Genomic DNA, 23,500 nt, shown 5'->3' with positions numbered 1-23,500 from the left:
TGGAAATGAGAACCCAGTATTCTTTAAAATAATTACTAATATGTCAACAATTCTGAAGGGTCTAAGATTTAACCCTAGGCAAGCTAATATGTGAATTTGTCAAAGATTCATAGATTCTGACAGAAGACACATAATTCCTGGATCAGACACAGAAGATTTTATTATTCATGTCACCAGCAGGCAGCATGAGTTTCATGTTCATATTCGTTCTCCTTGCCCCACCTACCCCTAAATCATACAGAAGCAATGCACAGGAAGGTCTAGGTGAATTCTGCACACACAGTGAATTTGTATTCACACTGAAGAACCCTAAGCATGAGTCTGCTAGAAAATCTGCCCAACATTTGCCCTGAAGGGAGATGTTATCTTTACTCATTTGGCCAAGAAAAAAAAAAAAAAAAAACTGCTCTCTGCTCTAGAAAATACCATGGAGAAATGCCACGTACTCAACAAATTATAGGGCCTAGAAGACTTGCAGACACTTTAAAATGTCAAAGATATTTGTGAATGTTTGATTATATCTGTTCTTATGGATATAAGCAATATCTAATTACTGTCACAAATGATAATGGTATATACTAATGACATTGATATAGATCAATATCAGTAAATTGACTGATGTCAGTCAGGAAGTTGACTCTATTGATTTTCAAACAATTGTTTGTAACTGTTATGAAAAATGAAAATGAAACTTTGGGCATTGTCATCATATATTTTTGAAAATCACCACCTTTGTACTAGTAAATATCACTTAAAAATAACCAACAATCCAAACATATTTGAAAACGTGTTTAAAACAAGTTTGGGAATTTTGCCTATTTGTATTCTTTCCATAATGGTCTAAATATCACTTGAAAAACATTTAAACTCTAAGCAGACTTAAAGATATTATCTCCAAATTGTTTTTGTTAAAGAATATTTAGTTTAAAATATTAGTTTGAGGGGGGAGGATGGTTTGTCTTTTCCTAAACACCTTGCTTTTCTTTAGTATAGATGTAATTGTGCAGAAGCAGCTATAATTTCACTCTTGTATATGTATATCCTTGATCATTTCCTAAAACTGTCAGTTGAGTTTATTTGATCAAAAGTCCATGTGAAAGCTAAGCTTTTTAAATTGGTGGGAAGGTTATCAGAAAAAAAAAAAATGGTTTCTTGGGTTTTCCAATCCTCAAACTATGAAACAGCTGACATAGTTGTTTCATAGATGTCAATGCTACGTCAAAGAAAGACCTAGCATTTCTTTGGCATCAACTATAGAGAGACTAAAGAAAATCTTAAAGCTGAACTTAAGTTTGGAGGAAGCTGATCACATTTCAAATCAGATTTCTTGTCTGACTGGAATTTTTTTTTAAGATTTTATTTATTTATTCATGAGAGACAGAGAGAGAGAGAGAGAGAGAGAGAGGCAGAGACACAGGCAGAGGGAGAAGCAGGCTCCATGCAGGGACCCTGATGTGGAACTCAATCCCAGGACCCCAGGATCACACCCTGGGCCAAAGGCAGGCACTAAACCGCTGAGCCACCCAGGGATCCTCAAATTTTTTTTTTTTTTTTTTTTTGAAATGAGAGATTGTTGACCATTAGCCCTAATCATTAAGGAATAGAAATTAATCTAAATCCTCTTCATTAAAAATGCCCAGTTTTAAGCTGAGTTTATGTGGATTCAAAGAAGAAATTACCCCACCCTTGAAAATATTAGGGTCCAATTGAGCAAACTTGAGACTCAAAATAAGGATAGTTTGTGTGTCATCAGTGATCAATTCTAGAGATTTTGAGAGAAAAGCTCTATCTTACAAAGGCCCAGACATATCCCAATGTATTTCCACTTTGCTTTAGTTACTATCCTCACTCCCAGTTACTGCTATAAAGAACATCCTTGGGGTGACTAGGAGACCCAGCGATCTTCCTTTTTGTTTTTATTTTGTTATCAATTCCTATTTGGGACTTGTTCTATACAGATAACAATTTACAATTTTTATTATTATTATTATTATTTTACATTCAAGTGACTTTACAGAAATTGTATCATTAAAGAAATTGCTGCTTCAGCATTTTGTTACTGAAAAGGATTAGAATTAAAAAGGGAGACAGAATTACTGCCAGTTTCTACAGACAGTGTCTACTTGTCTGAGAGGGGATAGAAAAGACAGGCTTACCTTTATTCAAATTGAATAGTTCATTTACCACACTGATTAGTTTTTACTCTTAAAACCTTAACTAGGAGTCTGGATTTCATGGGTGGATTTCCTTTTCCAAACACAGGAACCCTAAAGCCTTGTGCCTCACTGCATAACTTTTTGAAGCAGATTCTCCACAGTGATGGTTCAAGAGTCACATTCCCTCTTCCATTCTTTGGAGCAGGGAAAATGCAAGGATTAAAGGAGCGCTAACACAAAGCATTCTGGAAATGCTTAATATATTTTCTTGACATCCCTTATTATTGGCATGTATATAGATTCTGTGACAGTTCCTCAGTCCAAATGACTTATCCAAAATAAAGGTTAAAGCCATCAGGATTTCTATAGAAAGATTAACTTTTGTTTCTCTTAGCAATAAACTAGCTTTTGAAAATTCAACATATTTTTCAGTTCATGAAAGACAAATCATTTATTTTAACCATTCCCACATATTCCTCTTTGTAGACTCCTATCAAATCCACTCAAAGAGAAAAAAATCATCATCATCATCATCATCATCATCATCATCATCACCCTTTCAATTTGTGAATAAATCCCAATCAACTGAATTCCTAACATTTGATGAGAGAACATGGGGTATATAGAGAAAACACTATATAGAATCGGATGTATAATGAGATCATTTTTCATAATTTAATACCTCCAGGAATATCCAACCAGACCTGAATTTTTCTCCCACTTGCAGACCAGCACGGTTAATATAGCCATTGTGGCTGTGCTACTGTCTAATTTTTTTTCATTTTGATTAATTTGGGATGTACTTATCTGTAAAATGGAGGTGAAAAAAAATTTTTGCTGTGGCCCTATAATAGGTCATGATAATAATTGAGATTATCAATGAAAGCTCTTTAAAAAGTAAAACTACACACTTAGAGGGAATATGAGGTGATAGTATGTTGTTATTGTCGGTATTACTTATTATATTGGTGATGGTTGTTTAGAATAAATCTTTAAAATTCTTAGTAGAATAATTATTGTCAGAAAACCTTGAATTTTTCTCATCTCCAAAGATGGTTGTCATTGCAATGTTAAGACGTTTTCATGTTTTCGATAACATGAAATGAATCAGAATTTTTGTTATTAAAACAAAGCTTACATTGTAATGAACTGAATATAGCTAGTATTGTTCATATGTCTTGTCTTGTTTTGTTTTGTTGTTGTTGTTTGTTTTATTTTTAACCTTAGTTAATCCTGGAGAAGTATTGCCTCACATATGCAAAGCTGGAGAATTCCGCTGTAAAAACAGACACTGTATCCAAGCTCGCTGGAAATGTGATGGTGATGATGACTGTCTAGATGGAAGTGATGAAGATTCAGTAAATTGCTGTATGTTCCCTCCAAGTAATATTACATTTCCCTGAGTCTTTTAGCATGTGAACTATCAGAGCAGTTTGTGAAATTTAAAAACATCTAAGAAAAATTAAACTCCATTTTTCCCCCCTTAGTCATCCTTTTGTATAGAGAATAGACTTTAGGTTGTCTCCTTGCACAGTTTTAAGGCCCTGATTTTCTTGTCCTTTTACAACTTTAATATTATCATTTTGGGGTGCTCCAGAAGTCCACTCCTTCCCTGTTTTGTGCTATCAGTGTCACCACACCATTGTCAGAAGGTTGCTATAGGAGACCCTTTGGGGTCTCTGAATTTAAAGATGTGGAAAATCAATTTAAACTCCCTCAAGTCAGAATTACTTGTGCAGAAGGTCATGATCCACTCTATTGCTCCTTGGCAACAGAGCCTTGAAGAAAATTCAAAGAAACAGACATGGGTTTAGAACATGTTGTTACCTAACTTCACTAGCTCAGGACACGGTAGACACACATGGGGCACTCAGATAGAAATTCAAGATTTGATTTTCTCCCCTTGGCCTTCTATTTAGCTGGTTATCATTTCCCACAATAGGAAGGGTGTCATGTTTCTGGTTGGGATAAGGCATGGTCTCACATATGTGGAAGGAAGATATCTTGAGAAATACACTAAATAATGTTTTGAGAATATATTTGATTAGAGTCATACTGGAATGGTTTTGAGATACCTAAAAATATTTTTATATGGAGAGAGGCACGCTATGTATATATGTATCCTTAGTCTTTTAATTTGACCTAGACCTTATTTTAAAAAGAAAAGTGTTTTTCTTTTAATTGATAGCACTTTCCAGGTTAGAATGGCTGAACTAATTGAGTTAATTGGTGGTCCTCCATTTTCTTGTCTTTCTTCTTTTTTTTTTTTAATCCAAGATTATAAAAATAAATTTTAAAGATCTTTTGTTAAGAATGGACAGAATTGGGTACCTTGGTGGCTCAGTTGGTTACATGTCTGCCTTAACTAAAGTCTTGATCCTGGAGTCCTGAGATTGAACCCCATGTTGGGCTCCTTGCTCAGTGGATGTCTGCTTCTCCATTTCCTTCTGCTCCCTGTCCCCCCACCACTTGTTCTCTCTCTCTCTCAAATAAATGCATAAAATCTTAATAAAAAAAAAAGAATGGACAGAATTGGTCTGAACATCTGTATAATGCAACTCTCTTTATTTTTGGACAAAACTCCAAGAATCTGAGTTTCTTTTTTTAAGATTTGTATTTATTTATTCATGAGAGACAAGAGAGAGAGGCAGATACAGGCAGAGGGAGAAGCAGGTTCCTACAGGGGGTCCGATGTGGGACTCGATTCTGGGCCCTGGGATCACGTCCTAGCTGAAGGCAGATGCTCAACTGCTGAGCTACCCAGGCTCCCCATGAGGTTTTAAAATATATTTCCAGGTGTATATAAATGCATAAGTTGTAAGTAGTACATGAATATAATACTACCTTCCCTTAATTTTCAAATACGGACTCTGATTTCAACATTATGTGCTCCATATTTTCAATCCTACTGATAGCTCTACTATAAAGTATAAATCCCTAAGTAATATCTTAAATACTAACTTGATACAATTAGACAAAAATTTCAGAGTGGGAGGACCGATTTTATCTAAGGATAAAGGTTTTTTTTTTTTCTCAACTTTTTTTTTTTACATAAATGATGTTTTATTTATTAATTACATTAATTGTCTCTGACTCACAATGCTTATTCATGGTTTTAGTGAATGCGCCCAGTGTATCAGCTTCCTGCATAGTGACAGAGCACCTGTGCAGAGCACAAGTATTTTATCACAATAGTCATGTACTAGTCCTTTAGGTCCATGCTACTCCCTGTATGATTGTTCTTTTCACAAATTCACAAAGAAACTCATTTCTTCTATGAGTATGTGGGGCATTGCATTTGTACTGTTCATTGTAGTGTTAAAATTCTTGGTCAGGATGTTTTTCTTGATTATTTTTATCACTTTCCATACCATTACCAAAGCCTATACATGGACTTCTCCTGCAGTCTTCTGTTTCACTTATAACCCATATTCAGTTCCATATAATTAATTTTCCATCTTTACCTCCTCTCCAACTTCACTGGCTAAATTAGTCCTCTATCCTAGATTAACTCAGCAAGTGCCCTGCTATTATTCCTGCCACTTTTGGTCCTTTAACTAAGGCCAACTTTCAATACAGCTTCCAGAGTGGTATTTATAAGATGAAATCTAATCTCATTATTCCAGTAAATCCATAACCAACAAGATAAATTCTAAAATCCATTGATTCACATATAACCATGTTATGACTCATGTTTGCTTTTTTAGCCTTACATGCCTATCAGGCATACACTTACCTTCTTTGTTCTTATCAAGTTGGACTACAGGTAGATCTCTAAAAAATGCCCTTCTTTTCCTCTCCTCTATAACACTGCAGCCTATGGAAATCACCATGGTTTACCATGACCTTTATAGGGAAGTCTTTTGTGAACATTGAAAAATCTCCTTCTCTGTATAGCCCAGTTGGAGCTAAGCATCTCATGTATATTCCTTTATCATGGTAGTGCCAAACAATATTTCAATTATATGCCTACTTATCTGGTGCATCTAAGAGATGGACAACTTTATGAGGAGACACATTATGTTTTAGTGTCTTTATAGTCTCAGAGTCTAACATAGCACCCAGGACGTAGAGAATACAGGATTAAACAAAAGGAGCAATGAAAACAACATTTCTGGCCAACTTCCAGCAATATGGGATCTTTTCTAAGCTTGCAGTGATTTTTTTTTTTTTTTCTGAGCAGCATTATAATCCTGAGTTCTCATGGTTAATATTCTAGCACTGTGTCATTCATTTCAGAGGATTATTTATATATTAAATACTCATAAGCTTTGTCCTTGAATTCTGTTATCTTTCTACTTTCTATTCTTTAGCTACTCAATTCCAAATCACAGGGCTATGGATTGTATTTATGCCTCCTTTTGAATTCTGATTTACATCATTGATGAAAATTGCAAAGGTCCCTAATCAAGCTTCACTAAAGTATTTTTGCATAATCTTGTTACTTTAAAATTTTGACCCTCTAATATATTGGATGACTTTTATTCTCATGAGCAACTATTTTTGCTAAACTCCCTGAAGCCAGTAGAAAATGTTAATCAAGCTGAAATTCCAGGAAACATAGGCTACCCCCCTACTTTTTTCTTTTTTACTATACATGAATAAAAACTTTCTGAAAAAGTGATAAAACCACTTTGTCTCCTAAGCAACTTTAAAAATAGTGTTTTATAGAAACCGGCTGGAAACGCATACATTTGCTATGCAACAGCATGATAAAATGGCTATTTTTCCAATTCTAAGTAACTCTAATACCAAAATTTATTTTTATCATACAGAAGTGCAACTACTGGGCACAAGGAAAATTACTTCAAAAAGAACGTGAAGTGGTGAAACAAATACTGAGGAGCATGCCAATTCAGTTAGGAATTTAGCCTCCAGGATGCAGGAAAAATAATCACAGAAGGTTAACTTTAAGATGGCCTCCTGCTGTGCTTAGATATTGGAGGTTTAATCCTTAGCTGTGCACAGCTTCCCATATGAGGATCAGTCTTGTCCTCAGTATATTTTGTGGTTGCATGGTTATTTGTTTGAACTAGGAATGAAACCCTGGATGGTCATTTTTGTTATTAAAATTATGCAGGATCTCATATTTAGCATCAACTCCAAGTCTCAAGTGTTGCATTTTTTTTTCCTTCCAGTCCCAAGAAACACTGGCAAAGCATAACAAAATCAGGCTTATCTAATATTTCAAAAAGTACTGAAAAAGTATGTGGCTTATGAAAATGTATTTCTGATATGTGATGTAGTTATTTCATACATACTTGTTATATATCATGTTAAAATTTGAGATTATTTTCAATGTTTTCAGCAACAATTCTGAAATTGTGTTCCTTGTGATATAGGATGGGAAAGCGAACATAGTGATATAGTTGGTTTTAGTGAAGACATGAACAAGTGTCTATATTTCATTTTATGTGAGATATTTTATTACTTGGTGTCTTCTATAAAAGTATTACTTTTTGACAGAGCCTCAAATATTAATATTTTCTATAAACTATAAAATAATGAATGAAAGAGGCTGTGGCATTTATTGTACTATATTAATTACTGTAAGTTTTCTATAACTTAAAGTAACCGTAATTGTTTTCAATTTTAAGTAATTAAATTTGCTTCTCCTCCCCCTCCATCCTCCTACCCTTCCCCAGTCAATCATAGCTGTCCTGATGATCAATTTAAATGCAAGAATAACCGCTGTATCCCCAAGAGATGGCTCTGTGATGGAGCTAATGATTGTGGAAGTAACGAAGATGAATCCAATCAAACTTGTGCAGGTAAAGGTTTGCTTGAATATATACATAAATCTCTTCTAAAGTTAGTCTCCATAAAAATGCAGGTCAGTGTTTTGAACTAAGCTGAACTTTCCTAGGGCTGATGATCTGATTATTGCAGTAGTAAATGAGTTCAGACTTTGAAGCCACAAAAGCTAGAATACAAATTATCTTTTACTTAATCCTTGGACATGACTCTCCTTTCCAAAGTAATTTGGCAGTTTATCTATCCATATGGGTGTTGACTATCAATACACTCCTTGGACAAGACTTGTCCCTGCTAAATCTTAATTAGCAGTGGGGATTGAGGTCTGTTAGCATGCTGTGATGGAGGCCATCTCACAAGAAGAACTGTTTTTGTTCGTGTGTGTGTGCGTTTCGTTTTGTTTTGCTTTTTACCTTGCAAAAAATAACCTGTGTATTTTATTTGGTCTGCTGTAGAATACCTCTGTGAATAGTTTTCTGTTCCTGGAACATAATTTATATGGGGTAGGTTTTTCTTTTTTCATGAAGTCCCAAGATAATGAAGCCTATTTACATTTCCATATAATTTATCCCATTGTAATACATCTACAAATCCCTAGTCAGATTCTCTTTGAATGGGAATATATAGCTTGTGGTACAGGTTACAACAGCTTGCCATAAAGGTCATGATTAGTCAGATGAGTGTTGAAAAATGATATTGACTAGCAGCAGCCTAAAGCTATTCCTTGAATGATGAAGAAAAAGTAGTGTATTTGATGACTTATTGATATCATGGGTGAAAATTGTGTGTTTTTTGGTAATCATTACATATAACAATGTCAAAATGTATCAACCCCTCTCCTTTTTTTGCCAAAATAAGCCCCACTGAATAAAAATTATTATAACCTATTAGTGAAAACTGTAGAGGCAGCATATAGAGAAAAGACCCAGAGGTCCAGAAGCCTGGTTTGCACTCTTGGTCATGCCACTGTTTTTCTTGGAAAGGCTTGTACCTCAGTGCACTGTGATTTCCCTATATATTTCTTTCTGCTTTCCAAGACTGTGAATTGACTAGAAAATATTTCCTAACAGCTTTTTATCATGTAGCAGCAATGAAAGAGAGTTGCCATTCCATAATCCTGACCTGCATCTCATATTCAGTTTTTTTTTTTTTTTTCCCCAGTAGGGACATATTCGCTGAGGATCCATGGGCTAATTATTCTCTTGTCCTTTGACTAAATATCACCCAATATTTTAGAGTAACTGATTATGTTCAAGATGTTTTGTATGTCATATAAGGTTGTTTTACAAAGGGCTGTCCAATAAAAAAGGAATCTTAAGATACTCTCTGGTCCTATTCTCTCCCCTTAAGTCTATTCATTTCATAGCTGAAGCATAGAATAAAGGACTTACCTTAACTTATATCATTGGTAAGAGTTTAGGGGAAACTCAATGTATGAATTATTCTCTAAGTTCATTGCTCTTGTTATCAAACTATATTATCCTGAGTATTAGCTAAAATTTTAGGTATGGTCAATTTAACTTTCCCAAGATTGTTCTTAAAATTATGACTATAATTTACAATGAAGCTTCTTTCTAAGCTTATACAATTATTATTTTTTTAAAGGTGAATGTTTAATTCTGAAACTTTATTCCATTACTTCCTAAACATATAGATCCATTTTCACCTTTAAATTAAAGGCATTGCTGACTCAATACCATGTCTTTTTCATTTCTGTTTTGGCTTTAAAAATCTGCTTGTTTCTACATGATTTTTAAAAGAACATTTGGGATTGACTATCTACTTATAGTAGTGAAAGTGGAAATGCTATGTATGAGAGCAAATTAAGCAATAAATCCTAATCAATGCTAATTAGTAAGATTTCTCAGACATCCCAGGCATGTAGTCCACTAGGAAACAGGATACAACCTGCTTGCACCTCAAATTCTGCTTTCAGTGATACCAGCTGAAGTCTGCCAATCAGTACTAGATCTTTTCATAAGTGTATTTATAATAGATGTTATGGCCATGGTATGCCTTAAGAAATTAAAAAGAACACAAATTAAGAATAAAAAGAACAAAAGAAAACCACAAATATGCCTCTTAACTTTGAAAATTAAACGTGTTGTGTGTTACAGTATATTTCCACTTTGTTTGACCAAAACAAATAAATAGGTCACATAGTTCATCATACTGAAAAAATATGCAAATCATTAGATAATTTATCTTCTGGATCATTTCTATATGTAGGTATATACATAGATATGTATCCGAGATAAAAGTTTTCCCAAAGTGGGGGTTATTTTGTAACTGAATCCACTGTCCTATAGTTTTTAGCATTGTGACTAACTTTATATCTAAAAGGAAATCCTTTCCTACAAGATACCAATTTCCTTTCTTGTTCCTTTGGGGTTTCTCCTTCATGAATCAACTAATTCAATACTTATCACAACATTGGATATAAGAGGAAAAATACACTATATCTTTCCTTAGAAAGCTGAATGAATATGGGGAGAAAAATGTAAACAGGTCATTCTAATGCAGTATTCACAGTGCTAACTTAACTACAAATGGAAGCACAAGAACAACTAATTTAGTCTTTGTGTATCTGGGAAGGCTTCCTGAGGGAGGTGATATCCAAGCTAAGTCTAAGAGAGATACAGAGACAGAGTAGAAAGGAAAAGAAAAGAAAAGAAATGAAATGAAATGAAATGAAATGAAATGAAATGAAATGAAATGAAATGAAAAGAAAAAAAAGAAAAGAAAGAAAAGAAAAAAGAAAGAGAAACCTGAATAACAGTTCAAGTCATTCAATTAGAAAAAAATAAATAATCTGATAAAATTAATCATTGGCAAGATTGTGGAATAAAAAGAGCCAACATATACTCTTGGTGGGTGTATAAATTGGTTTTCTACATTGGAAAGCATTTGGCTAAATCCAATAAATGTGGAAGTGTGCATACCTTCAAGTCTATAATTTAATTTCTAGATTTATACTCTAATACCTATGTGCAAAGAGATGCAAGTAAGAAATTCATTGTCCTAATCCTGGTAATAGTGAGAAATTAGAAACAACTCAAATGCCTATTAATAGGAAAAAAAATATGTGTGAGTGTGTGTGTGTATCTGTCCACTATGTGTAAAACTATAAGTATAAAACCATATATATTGATACAACACTATATAGTATTATATTCACATAATAGAATGTTATTCGTACTTAAGATGAATAAACTAGAACTCAAATATTAACAGAAATTAATTTCAAGGGGTGCCTGGGTGGCTCAGATGGTTAAGCATCTGACTTTGGCTTATATTATGATCTCAGGGTCCTGGCTCAATGAGGAGTCAGCTTGTTCCTTTCCCTCTGCCTCTCCCCACTGCTCATGCTCTCTCTCTCTGTCTTCTCTTTCTCAAGTGAATTTTAAAACAAAATTTTAAAGAAATTAATATCAATAGCAATGTTTATCAAAAGTTGCAGTTATAAATTACTTAGTGCCATTTACATGAAATATAAAAATACAAAACAATTATATATATACTTATTGATTTGTAAATGTGAAGGAATAGGATTAAAATATGTCTGGAAATGAAAAAAAAAAGAAAGAAATTAAGGATAGTAGTTACATGTAAAAAGAGAGAAAGAGGACTAAAAAATTACATAGGAGATTTTAAATGTACTTATAATACATTTTTCTGAAATAAAACAAAAATAGTCTATAGTAAATACATAAAAAAACAAGATTTGATAGAGCTATCTGATGGTAGACAGGTGTCAATGTTATTATTCTCTATACTTTCCTAGGTGATAGAAATATTTTACTAGGGGGAAAAAAAGAATGATTGATTGGCAGAGTTACTGAGGGTGAGGTGAAGTCCACAGAGGATGATAGGTGGTTGGAGGATATGCCTGAAAGAGGAAAGCTTTGGTACTTGTTCTCCCACACAAAAAGAAAATATGTCTCTCTACTTATGAGAGAGACCCAGAGGCCAAAGATGAGAAATAGTTAAATTTGAAATTATTTATCCTTGTAGTCACCAATGATGATCCTTGGATTCAAGCGTAGCCAGTTTCAGACCAGATTTTTCCCACAGTACTGAGCTCTAATTAGATTACATAATATTTATTCTTCTCACATCTTCCACAAATGTTGACTAAATTCAAAGTAGACAGATATATTTGAATTAAGAACACCTGATATATTAAAAATCAGACTTCTTTATAAGATAAATTGAAAAGCAGGTGCTGATATGACATAGACTTTGTTTAAATAGAATGCTTTGATTAAAATACAGCAAAAGTGAAGTTTAGAAATAATGTGTAAAGATCTCTTCACCTCTGCCTCCTTATTGTTCCCATGCATTGTGGGATTTCTCACTGCTACGGCAAGAGAAGCATAATTAGCGATGAGTAGAAAAAATTCAAATTGTGACAGTGGATTTCTGATTCACTGCTAGATAAACAATTCCACTGAGGAAGTATAAATTTCCTCTTCATTAGAGAAGCATTTGCTACAACATTAGAGTCCTCTGGGGCTGCTCTGCTAATCTCACCTCCAAACTAATTTAGAGCTGATAGAGACAAGAACTGAAAAAGTAAAGGTTGTGTCTTCCTGATATAAATCCAGTGATTAGAAAGATGATTTAGTCAATTAGATTATATCATATAGACAGACAGTGCTTGTAGATTAATGGAATGAAGCATTTTTCCCATCTGAAATTATTTAAATTTCTTCAGCAGATTAAACAGTTTTTTCATGGTTAGAATAGACAATGAATTCATATATTTTCATGTCATATGATCTCTCAATAATAAGCCAGTGAGCACTCTTTGGAGTAATAGGTCCTAACAGTTCTTCAAGCTTCTGAGTTGGTGAGTTGACACACAAATTCCCCCACTACACAATGTGAAATAAGTTTTTAGGAGTTCTTTATCATTGTCTTCTGTAATCACTGTAGTGTTCCTCGTGAAGGAAAACAATCTGAGAAAACTTTTCTAGAACTAAGTCTCAATGACAAGGAGGGAATATTGTGACATTGAAGAAAAATCAAATAAAAGAATATCGTATTGAGGTATTTAATAGATTCTTATTATGGGCCAATTATAATTTAATGGGAATGAAAATATATGATGTATATTCTTCTTTAAAGCAAGAAAACAAAACACTGAAATAGGGATTGAAGGAAGAGAGGAGAGATGTAGGAAAGAATGAAAAGTGTAGAGAAGAAAAGAGGAAGGGAGAGAGGAAGAAAGGAAATAAAGAAGGAAGAAGGGAAGGAAGGAGGAAAAGAGTGAGGAAAGCTGGAGGAAGGAAGGGAAGAAAAATTGAAAACTCTCCCATTAATATTCTCTTAAATATCAAAAGGTAAAAGTATTTACTATAATCAGTAAAACAAAACAAAGACTTGTAAGAAAAACAAATATGAATCTCGCTCATACCTCTATGCCCCTTCCTTCCCAACAAGTAAACTAAATGCCAACATCTTCATCCTTCTCTAGGCTAATACAAATATATACATAAGGAAACATAGTTTTATTAAAATTAGCTAGGGACTTTGTTGATTAAATCTAAATGTTGAATAAATTCACAGAAATCCATACAGTTAGCTAAACAAGACAAATTTTAATCCTACTTGAAATTACACCATTGAAAACTTCAGAAGAATACATATTTGTTGGGATACTTAAAATCTATTAATGTAAAATAAATGCTCTATTTGTAAAAAAAAAAAAAAAAAAAAAAGGAAAACTCAAGTATTACGTAAAATGGATTAGATTCAGGGATGCCTGGGTAGCTCGACAGTTGAGCATCTGCCTTCGGCTCAGGGTATGATCCCGGGGTCTGGGATTGAGTCTCACATCGGGTTCCCTGAGAGGAGCTTGCTTCTCCCTCTGCCTGTGTCTCTGCGTCTCTGTGTATGTGTATCTCTCATGAATAAATAAATAAATAAAATGTTTAAAGAAAAAATGTTTTAGATTCAGAACTCTTATCCACATAAGCAAAGCAGGATACATAGTGTAATAATTGTCTAAAATTTCTAATTATAGACACTGAGGATGGAATTGCGCATCAAATCTGTCAAATCAAACTAGCAACGTTTTCATTGTTTTTCTCAAGTAATCTTTTAAGTATTCACTAATAATAGACACGCATTTTTACATAGCAAGTACACTTTGCTTAAAAGGAAGTAACTAGCACATAACTTTTAAGACATTCTTTTAAGTGACCTCTAAAACTCTAATTTATGGAAATCCATTTTAGTGTATTAGGATGATTCCGTCTTTGAAACACTCTCAATTTTATACTAGCTATTCATTCATGAGGCATTTTGATGAAAGGGAAATACATCTTTCTATTTCATAAGCCCAAAACCAGAAGGAAGTCTATAAACTAAGCAATGTTCTCTTATCCTAGCTACAGAAATGCAGACCCTAAATGTTCCTCATCTGTCCAATCCTCATCTGAGCCAAATGTTAAAAGGTATGAATATAGCCTTCCTATAATTTTCCACTCTTTTTTCCTGATCCAATAAAAAGAAGTAGTAATAGAAAACTGATACTTAAAAAGAAAAGTTTGTATTTCAGACAGACAAAAAAATCAAACACATAAAAATAAATAAATCCAAAAAAAGAAAAACAACTAAGTTTGTAAAACTAAGGTCTAAGGGAAGAGTTAGGGTGACTATCAAGGATTTCATGCTTTCAAAAGCTGACCTGACTGTAATAGAAAATGGTAATCAAACTCCTTGTAGAACACAACCAACTCCTTCACTGAATAAATGAAACCACTGCTTTTGGCTAACATAGAAAGAAAGATTCCATGTGTGTGTTCTTTGAAACTCTTGAGAGAGGCCAAAGCAAAGTTTATTAATATACTCCGATTTAAAAATTACACATTTTTATATAGCTATGCTGAAAAGTAGATTTTAAACATCCATCATAAGGCTAAATGTATGCTTTAGAAAATATTTTCTGCATTTTTGTTCCATATATTGGCTCATTTAGTGTCTAGGAAATAAATGCATTGAAACGTTAAAGGAAAAGAATAATTGTGCCCCAATGACTAGAAACTAGATATCCTGATAATAATCTCCAAATCCTTTCTCCTACATTACAGCAAGTTTTCCTGGTTTATTGACAGACTGTGCAAAATCCTTTTTTGTTAATTAAAAGTTGGATGAAATTTAATTCAACTGTATATTCATAAGCATGTGCCAGGCAAAAATTGTAAAATAATGAATTCATAGCTTCATTTATGGAAGTGTGTGAGGATTACTGAGTATCTTGTCATCTCGTAGCCACTGTAATTCAAGGGCAAAGCATGTGAACTTTAGAGAAGACAAGCAAGTCGGTAGTATCAAAAAATTAATAAAAATTTACTTTAAAATATTTTATCTAATAAAGCAATAGAAGATCTTATGTGTATGAGTTATTGCATGATATATTTTACCTGAACATTATTCAAAAGGCCTCTAAATGTATTATTTGTACATTAATTGATTATCTTAGCCAGAACATGCCAAGTGGACCAGTTTTCTTGTGGAAACGGGCGCTGCATTCCCAGAGCATGGCTATGTGACAGGGAAGATGACTGTGGTGACCAGACAGACGAAATGGCATCTTGTGGTAAGTTGTGAGTGAATCTCACTGTTAGTGGAGACGAGGTCAAATCACTATAATCTCTCTTAAGAGGCTATTTATTTCTTTATAAATACTGGTCAATAAGGCAAAAGATCTGTTATACTCTATTACTGCCTTTTAGGCCTGTACCTTAATGGTAACTTTGGGATATATCCATTTCATGACTCAGTAACCATACCCTTGGCTAAAATAAAAGGATACAAACATTACAGATTTTACTAGGAAGTGGTTATTAGAAGCTTAACAGGATTCTCAAATGTTCATTATTAATCTTATGTTTGTAATGATTAGTTTTTTTCTAATGGAGTAGCTAATTGAGTGACATTTGGAGTAAATTACAACTACATGTTTCTTGTTGGCATACATATGTTGTCTTCTTGGAACAATAAACAATACAAGCTAAAAATACATAGTTGGGAAACCATTTGTTTCATTTCTATTGAGTCATATAATTCCGTTATTAGCTTAAGACAGTTTTATTAATGGCAAAATTCCTAGTCACTTTCCATGGATCCTCCTACTTTTGGAAATGGTATTTATTGTCACATAAAGTTGCAAATTTAATTACTCTCATTTATACTCATGTATCAGTAGATTTTATTATCATTTGTCTGCATAATGTGTAGTGAAATGTAGTAAGGGAATGAATCTGGTCTTCTAAGAACTTGTTTTTTGTTTTTGTTTTTTTTTTTTTTTGACATGGCTATGAATTTTTGAAACTACTAATGGGGAAAACATACATTAAATATGTTTAGTACATTTATTAGAAATATAATACAATTGAGAATATATACTTTTAATAATTTAAGTCTATGTTGTAGTACTTTTAGCAGTTGGAAAATAAGACTTTTTTGACCTCTCAAGTCAAAGGCTTTATTAAGGGATGCATTCTTTCTTTACCTAAAATTTTATTTTTTAAAATTTTCGTGTACTAGACTATTAAGTCCCTATGGACTTTTGAATTTATGATCTTTGAATAAAGTATAGATAAGGAAGTAGCATTGACATTGTAAAGAAAATAATAGCAGTGTTGAAGAAAGCAATAGTCACACAGTAACAGTCAATTTTATATTACACATGTAGAGTTTACAAAGCCTGTCCAGTTAAAGGATTTGAACAATGTATCCTTCTCCTTTCCAATGTCCAGACTTTTCCTGTGGCTGGGTCTGCATCTGGGCAGCTCTATTATTTTGGAAGCTTGATTGCGTTCCTGTTTCCAGCATGTCCGTTCAGAATATAGAAAAAGGATAATGAACAATCTGAAAACATTAAAGACAGAGAAATCCTAGAATCAGACTAATTTAGGACAGGCCATGAAAACATTATAGAGTAGAAAAATAAATAAGGAGCTCATTAGAGAGCTTCAATTAGGTCTTTGATCTGACTTATATTTAATACTTTTCATGAGGTGAGGGAAAGAAGGGTGGAGGGAGTTCAGACACATAGTGTCTTTTTTTTCCTCTTTTTTAAATTTAAATTCAATTTGCCAGCATATAGTATAACACCCAGTGCTCATCACATCACACAGACACAAACTTTCTTATTGAATATTTACAACAAATCTATGAGAAACATAGTAATGTTTAGATTTTACAGATAAGGGAATCAAAACTTTGACATTTGACAACTTGCTGGAGATCGCAAGGCTAATAAATAGCAGGACAAGGCTTTAAATCCAGGTATACTTGAAACTAAAACTCAACATTTCAGGTCGACTTTGTCTGGGAGCCATGGATTGGGTGCAAATAGGGAGTAGATCATGTCATTTTACCTATTCATGTCCATTGATTATCTTATTTAAATGAACATATATTTATAATAAGTTTTGTTCATTGATATGTTGGTAAACCCTTTAAGATCTCCTGCTGGAAAGGAGCCCTGATCTAGTGTTTGCCTATTTTGTGGTGTAAATACTCTTGCCATGACCAATATCAGGTAGCCAACATGACTTTCTGAATGTAGATTTGAGAAAATACGTGCACATCAATTTATAGTATTTCTACAAGACAGATGTAATAAACATGACTAACTTCAAGAGTAAAATAATTAGGAAATTGTGAATCTTGATTTTTATTACCCTTGTATTCAACATTATTTAATTATAAATCTATATAGGTTATGTATTTTAAATAATGTGCTTAACAATTGATTCCTAGAATCCTTGAAAATTTATAAATCGGTTCTTGCAAGCTGGCACAGGATACCTCAAGTATACCACTGGATATGAACACACTGTGAAATGTAGTTGTCAGTTTGCTTTTGAAATATAGCCAAATTTTATAGAGTGTCAGTAAGCCACATGGGTTAGTCTCAGCACCATTTCCCTTTTATAAGGTGAGAAACATGTTTCTCTCCAAACTTGTTCCTCTCTGTAGTAACATGCATTTATCTTTCAGATTGTCATAATAAATCAAAATTTATGTCAGTAGGGAAGCTAATAGTGAAGCTCTGGTAGGCACAAGCTCACTTTTAAAGTTATAAGAGAAAGGCATAGATTACTCTCAAATCAGAAACTATCTGTATATTGAATACAAAATGGCAAAAATATTATAAATTGTTTAATTTACCGCATTAAAAAAGTCACTCTCTTTGGCAGTAATGTAGAAATGAATATCGGTTCAAGTAATTCCCAGTCTTATTAAGCATCATTATAACATTTGGACCGATCATATTTCACTTTTCCCAGTGGAATCAGTCAAGTTCCCATAGGTTTAATCCTACTAGAAGAGTGCACTCTTTTTTTTATGTTTTAGTTCTACAAACAGCTTCTGTTTTAATAACTACTATTTTACACTGAAAATACCAAAATTTGGATTTTAAAACATGAGAAACCGATGGTTAGAAATGCTTCTGGTTGCCATTAGGAGCAGAAGGTACTGAAATCAAGGGTCAAATTTTAGTGGATATCACTAGCACCTGTTTATAATCCTCATTGATTTTATTTGCATTTGCCTTTACAACAAATTAACTGAACATTTCAGGTTGAGAGTATATGTGGACAGACACATAATTAGGAAGGCCCTTGAGGATTCACTCTTCATCTTTAAACAATCTTTTTACTCTTTTGGTAGTCTTCATGTGTAGACAGGAGGCTCTGTAGATTGATTCTCCACATAAGGGAAGATATGTTAAAATTGTGAAGAATGTGCTAGAAGTGAACTATGTGTCAAAGAACTAAATAGTCACTCATTTCAAGGTGCTAATTGGTTCTCAACTTTGCTGTCAGTAAAAAAAAAAAAAAAAAAAAAAAAAAAATCACCCAAGAAGCTTCAGAATCACCTGTCCATGCCTCACCCCAAACTGATACTGATTAAATATGGGTCTCTGGGAGTCAAACCTCAAAAATCAGTATTTTTAATGCTGTCCATGTGGTATGAATGTGCATTCAAGTCTGAGAAACCTTAAGGCTGAGATTCTCAAACTTAAGCATGCATCACCATCTCTTGGACTCTTGTTAAAAAAGCAAAAGCAAAAATCAAAACCAGAATCTGGGCTTAATTTCTAAAGACTATGACCCAGTATGTCTTAGATGGTCCATAATTTATATTTCTAGCAATTGATACTGATTCTAATGCTACCAGGTCAAGGGACCCTACTTTGGGAAGCACCATTCAGGTTTGATTTTATCTAGCATATATTTAATGACATAATTATGTCTATATAAGCAAAACGAATTAAGATGGAAGCAACTATCCAGAAGAAAACTCTTCCCATCTCCAAATTATGCCATTAAATATAATTGTATTTCATGACTACATGTGAGAATATGTCAGACAAACTTTCATTTTGCCCCTTGGAAAATTTATTGCCAAAACAGTATATTTGCTTATTTTAAACTAATTTAACTGTTCTGTGGTTGTTCGGTCTTCCAAGTATCTCCAGCATGCCTTATATTCATTATATTTTTTAAAATAAATGCACCTTTATGTGAATTGGTAACTTTGGCTTGTTCAAAGGATTTAACTTGGGAAAATAATGGAAATTTATCAACAGATTGAAAGACAGTTCAGTCGGGGTATAAATAAAATCCATTAAAATTTGCAAAGTTAGTATGATTCCATTTTATGGATGTTGATCTTTTATATCTATGAGGATAGTAAAATCTTGTCTCCTGTACTTCTAATTTAAATTGTAAATGTTCTTATAATTTTATTCCGCATAATTAAGGAGGAGAGAATCATAAAGAGAATTGGCAAGTATCAGACACAAGCAGAAGAGAGAGAGTGCTGTCAAAAAGAAATCATTTCCCAGTTAAATCAGTATATGTTGTGTATCAAATATATGTTCAATGAGGTTATTAGAAAAACAAAGTTTCTGATTAAATATATTGATTATTATTATTTATAGTATACATTATTATTAATTTTATAAGAAAAATGCATATTTTATGTAATGACTTAAGTGAGGATTATTAACCCATGGAATACTGGCAAAATATGGATATTGCCAAGCACTGCTTTCAATTGCTCTGCCATTCCTTGATAGCATCTTGGCAGACACAGTGATTCTGGTAACTTTTAATTATGTAACTCGATCCTACTCATTTTGAAATTCTAGTACTATATCTTAGTCAAGGCTTTCTTCTCCCCCCTGCTGGCTAGACTTTAGGTTTTGGGAACTTAGATGAGAGGTGACTGTATTCTATTTTTTCCTCCCTGCATCTGTTCCCTATTCTAGCCTTAGCTCTTCAGTCAGATGGGGCAGTTGGAGGAACAGGTAACCTCTTTTTAAGTAGGTCTAGTGGTAACCTCTGTTTCTCTGAAGGTGACAACTCTGCGACATGAGCAATGTTGCTCTCTTGAGAGACTCTCTTTTTTAAGATATTATTTATTTATTCATGAGAGACCCACAGAGAGAGTCAGAGACATAGGCAGAGGGAGAAGCAGGCTCCCTACAAGGAGCTAGATGGGGGACTTGATCCCAGGACCATGGGATCACGACCTGAACCAAAGGCAGACACTCAAACACTGAGCCACCCCGGTACCCCTCTCTTGAGAGAATCTTATGTGAGACCTTCAGAGAACCTTCTCTTCGTAGTTCCCTGAACTCCCTCTTCTCTGTTTCCTCTTCTTCTCCCTCACATCTAGACTTCTTTTATCCCCTTCCCCCACCATTCCCACCACAGATGACATATTTCCTAGCCTTAAGTTGCTAGAGCCCTCTTTGCTTGGTGGGCACCCCCTTGGTTGCATTGCTGATACCACCAAAAAAACAAACAAAACAAGTTTTGCTCTCTTTTTTAGGGTCCACTTTTTGTGACCCCTAACCCCCCAAACATGCTTTATTAAATGTGATCAGGCTAGTCTCCTAATGACCCATCTCTTGGATACCACCACTCTCCACTTCTTTCTTCTTCTCTAGATGCAGGGTATAATGGTCCAGCCTACTTCCTGAGCAACACTCAGTCAGTTCCCTTTTCTCATGCATCCACAATATTTCATGAATGATTCTCATGGAGTCTCTCCTTCCCTTGAATCCACTGGTCTTTGAACAAAATTGACATATGGATTACTTCTTCTTTTATAAGGAATAGCTCCAACTACTGAATTCTGTCTATAAAATGCAGGAGTATTTAGTGTCTCCTTGTTCTTAGTATTAGATCTAAATAAGCCAATGCCATGATAAAATGAAAAATCCCACTACTCCATGTATTTATTTACTTAACTCAGTCAATCATTTTCTCTCCTCTTATCCCGTCTTGCTTTCTCCCTTCCTGTTTCCTGCTAAAGCAGGAGGCACATGCTGACTGGTACAGATTCTGCACAATAGGCATAATGCACATTTATTCAACTCATGGAAAGGTAGAAAGACTAAGAAAACCATTCATTTTAGCCCGTGTCATTATAAATAAGGAAACTAAAACTTTGAAGGTTGTGTGTCCAACATCACAGAATGAGTTAGTAGGTATGGCAAGCACTGGAACTCAGACCCAATGACTCCTCATCATCTGTTTCAGAGAATCAAGGTTTTGGTAGTTGCCTATACATGTTATCAAATTCAGTTATCCATCCAACATAAGAATCCTAAAACTGGTCTCAGACATGCTTACCCAGTCCTTGTTTGAATGTTTTCAGGAACAAAGAACTGGCCACTCCACGGGTAGTTAATTCCTCTGTTGGGCAGAAATTGTCAGAATATTTCTCCTTTGTACAGCAATCTTGCTAAAGATTCTACTCAATGATTCTTGTTCTGTCTTCTGAAGCTACATGATCTAAATCTATAACTTTGTCACAACATCACTCTTAAGTTAACCAAAGGCACCATTATGCCTACCTAACCCTTCTCTTCTCCAAGTGAAACATACCACTTCTTTCAGATTTCCTTACATGATAATTTATAGACTCCTTCCCCACCAACTGCCCTACTATGAATATACTTGTATTTTTAATAACCTTTTAAAATTAATGGTCTAAAATGGAGAGTTGATGTCAAATGGGTATAGAGTTTCAGTTCTACAAAATGAAGAAGTCCTAATGATCTGTTGCACAACAATATGAATATAGTTAACACTACTGAATCATATACTTAAAGATAGTTAAAATGGTAAATTTTATGTTTTTTTTTTTTTTTTTTGCCAGAATTTAAAACAAATTCACAGCCTAGAATTAAACAGAACATGGTATCCCATATGTGGTATTTTTACAACAGATTGAAGTGAACTTATTAACTTCACTAATTTAGATTCTAGGCTTCCGTTAACATAATCATAGATGGTAACCTATTGAGTAATTCCCATGTCAAGTGTCCAGTCAATTAAAATAGCTAAGCTTTTCTTATACACTGAATCATTCCTTTTGGATGCTTCTAATGTTTACTTTTCAAAGTTCTTTTACCTTTTATTTTGATAGTCTCCTGAGTCTTCCTTATTTACCTATTTCTGAATATTTACATGGGTCTGATCTTTTCCACTCCATACTGTCACTCTTATACTTCCATCCTCCCATAATCCCAACCCTGTTGCAGTTTTGCGATTTGAATCCATGATATTAATGATGTCTCCCAGTTTTATATAATTCAAAAATTTGATAAGCATAATTTTTAAGTCTGTAACCAAATAATAGTAACAAAGGTGTGAACCTTTTGGCAAGTAATTAAAAACATCCTTCAGGGGAAATTGATCTAATAATTTAAATTGTATAGGTACAGTTTTGAACAAATTACACATTCACTTCAATTTACCACCATCTTGCACACAAGATACTTTATCTTGAGACTTCTTTTTTTAAGATTTTTATTTATTTATTCATGAGAGACACAGAGAGAGCAAGAGGCAGAGACACAGGCAGAGGGAGAAGCAGGCTCCATGCAGGGAGGCTGACATGGGATTCGATCCCAGGACTCCAGGATCATGCCCTGGGCCAAAGGCAGGCACTAAACCGCCGAGCTACCCAGGGATCCCTATCTTGAGATTTCTTAAACATTGCTAAAAATACAAAACCACTCTGTGTATGGCATTTTCATGATATATATTTACCTAAAACTTGTATCTGCAAATAAGTTAGTTTTGCATGATTTGTTTTTATTTTGTTCTTGAGCAAATAGTCTCTTTTAAAAATGCTGAAAAATAATATTTTAGCAAGTTTATCCTAGAATTGCTGTCAGAGATATATGTATTCTTCACCTCTCTATTGTTTGAAAATTTTCACTCATTTTTGAAATCAGGACAGTACCATTCACCATTTTCCAGGTTTCATTCATCTTTCCCATTTTCCATTTATTTCAAAATGATTGTCAATATTCTAAGATCAAAAATATGTGTTTCATTACTTCTTTGATAACTTATTCAATATGAAGATAAACTCATTTTTAGCAATTAGTTGTTTTTCTCTTTTCTTTGATTTAGAACCTTAACTTCCTATCAAACCTATTCTTCATTCTCCAATCTGGAAATAATTACTTCTATTAAAATGTTGGAAACAGGGTTTCCTGTGTGGCACAGTTGGTTAAGTGTCCGATTCTTGGTTTTGGC

At 33.8% G+C, this 23,500-nt stretch overlaps 1 protein-coding gene across 1 annotated transcript in view; it reads left to right on the top strand.

Annotated features, from left to right (window-relative positions):
* LRP1B (LDL receptor related protein 1B) overlaps positions 1–23,500 on the top strand; it is a 1,959,891-nt gene that overhangs the window by 1,204,654 nt on the left and 731,737 nt on the right. The window contains exons 16-18 of the mRNA XM_038565111.1: positions 3,384–3,524; positions 7,802–7,927; positions 15,400–15,516. Coding sequence (XP_038421039.1) covers positions 3,384–3,524; positions 7,802–7,927; positions 15,400–15,516 — 384 coding nt within the window. The remainder of the gene's footprint in view (positions 1–3,383; positions 3,525–7,801; positions 7,928–15,399; positions 15,517–23,500) is intronic.

This window comes from Canis lupus, chromosome 19 (assembly GCF_011100685.1).
Source record: "Canis lupus familiaris isolate Mischka breed German Shepherd chromosome 19, alternate assembly UU_Cfam_GSD_1.0, whole genome shotgun sequence".
Classification (NCBI taxonomy): domain Eukaryota; kingdom Metazoa; phylum Chordata; class Mammalia; order Carnivora; family Canidae; genus Canis; species Canis lupus.
Note: the sequence above shows the minus strand (reverse complement) of the source record. Positions and strands in the feature narration are given on the sequence as shown.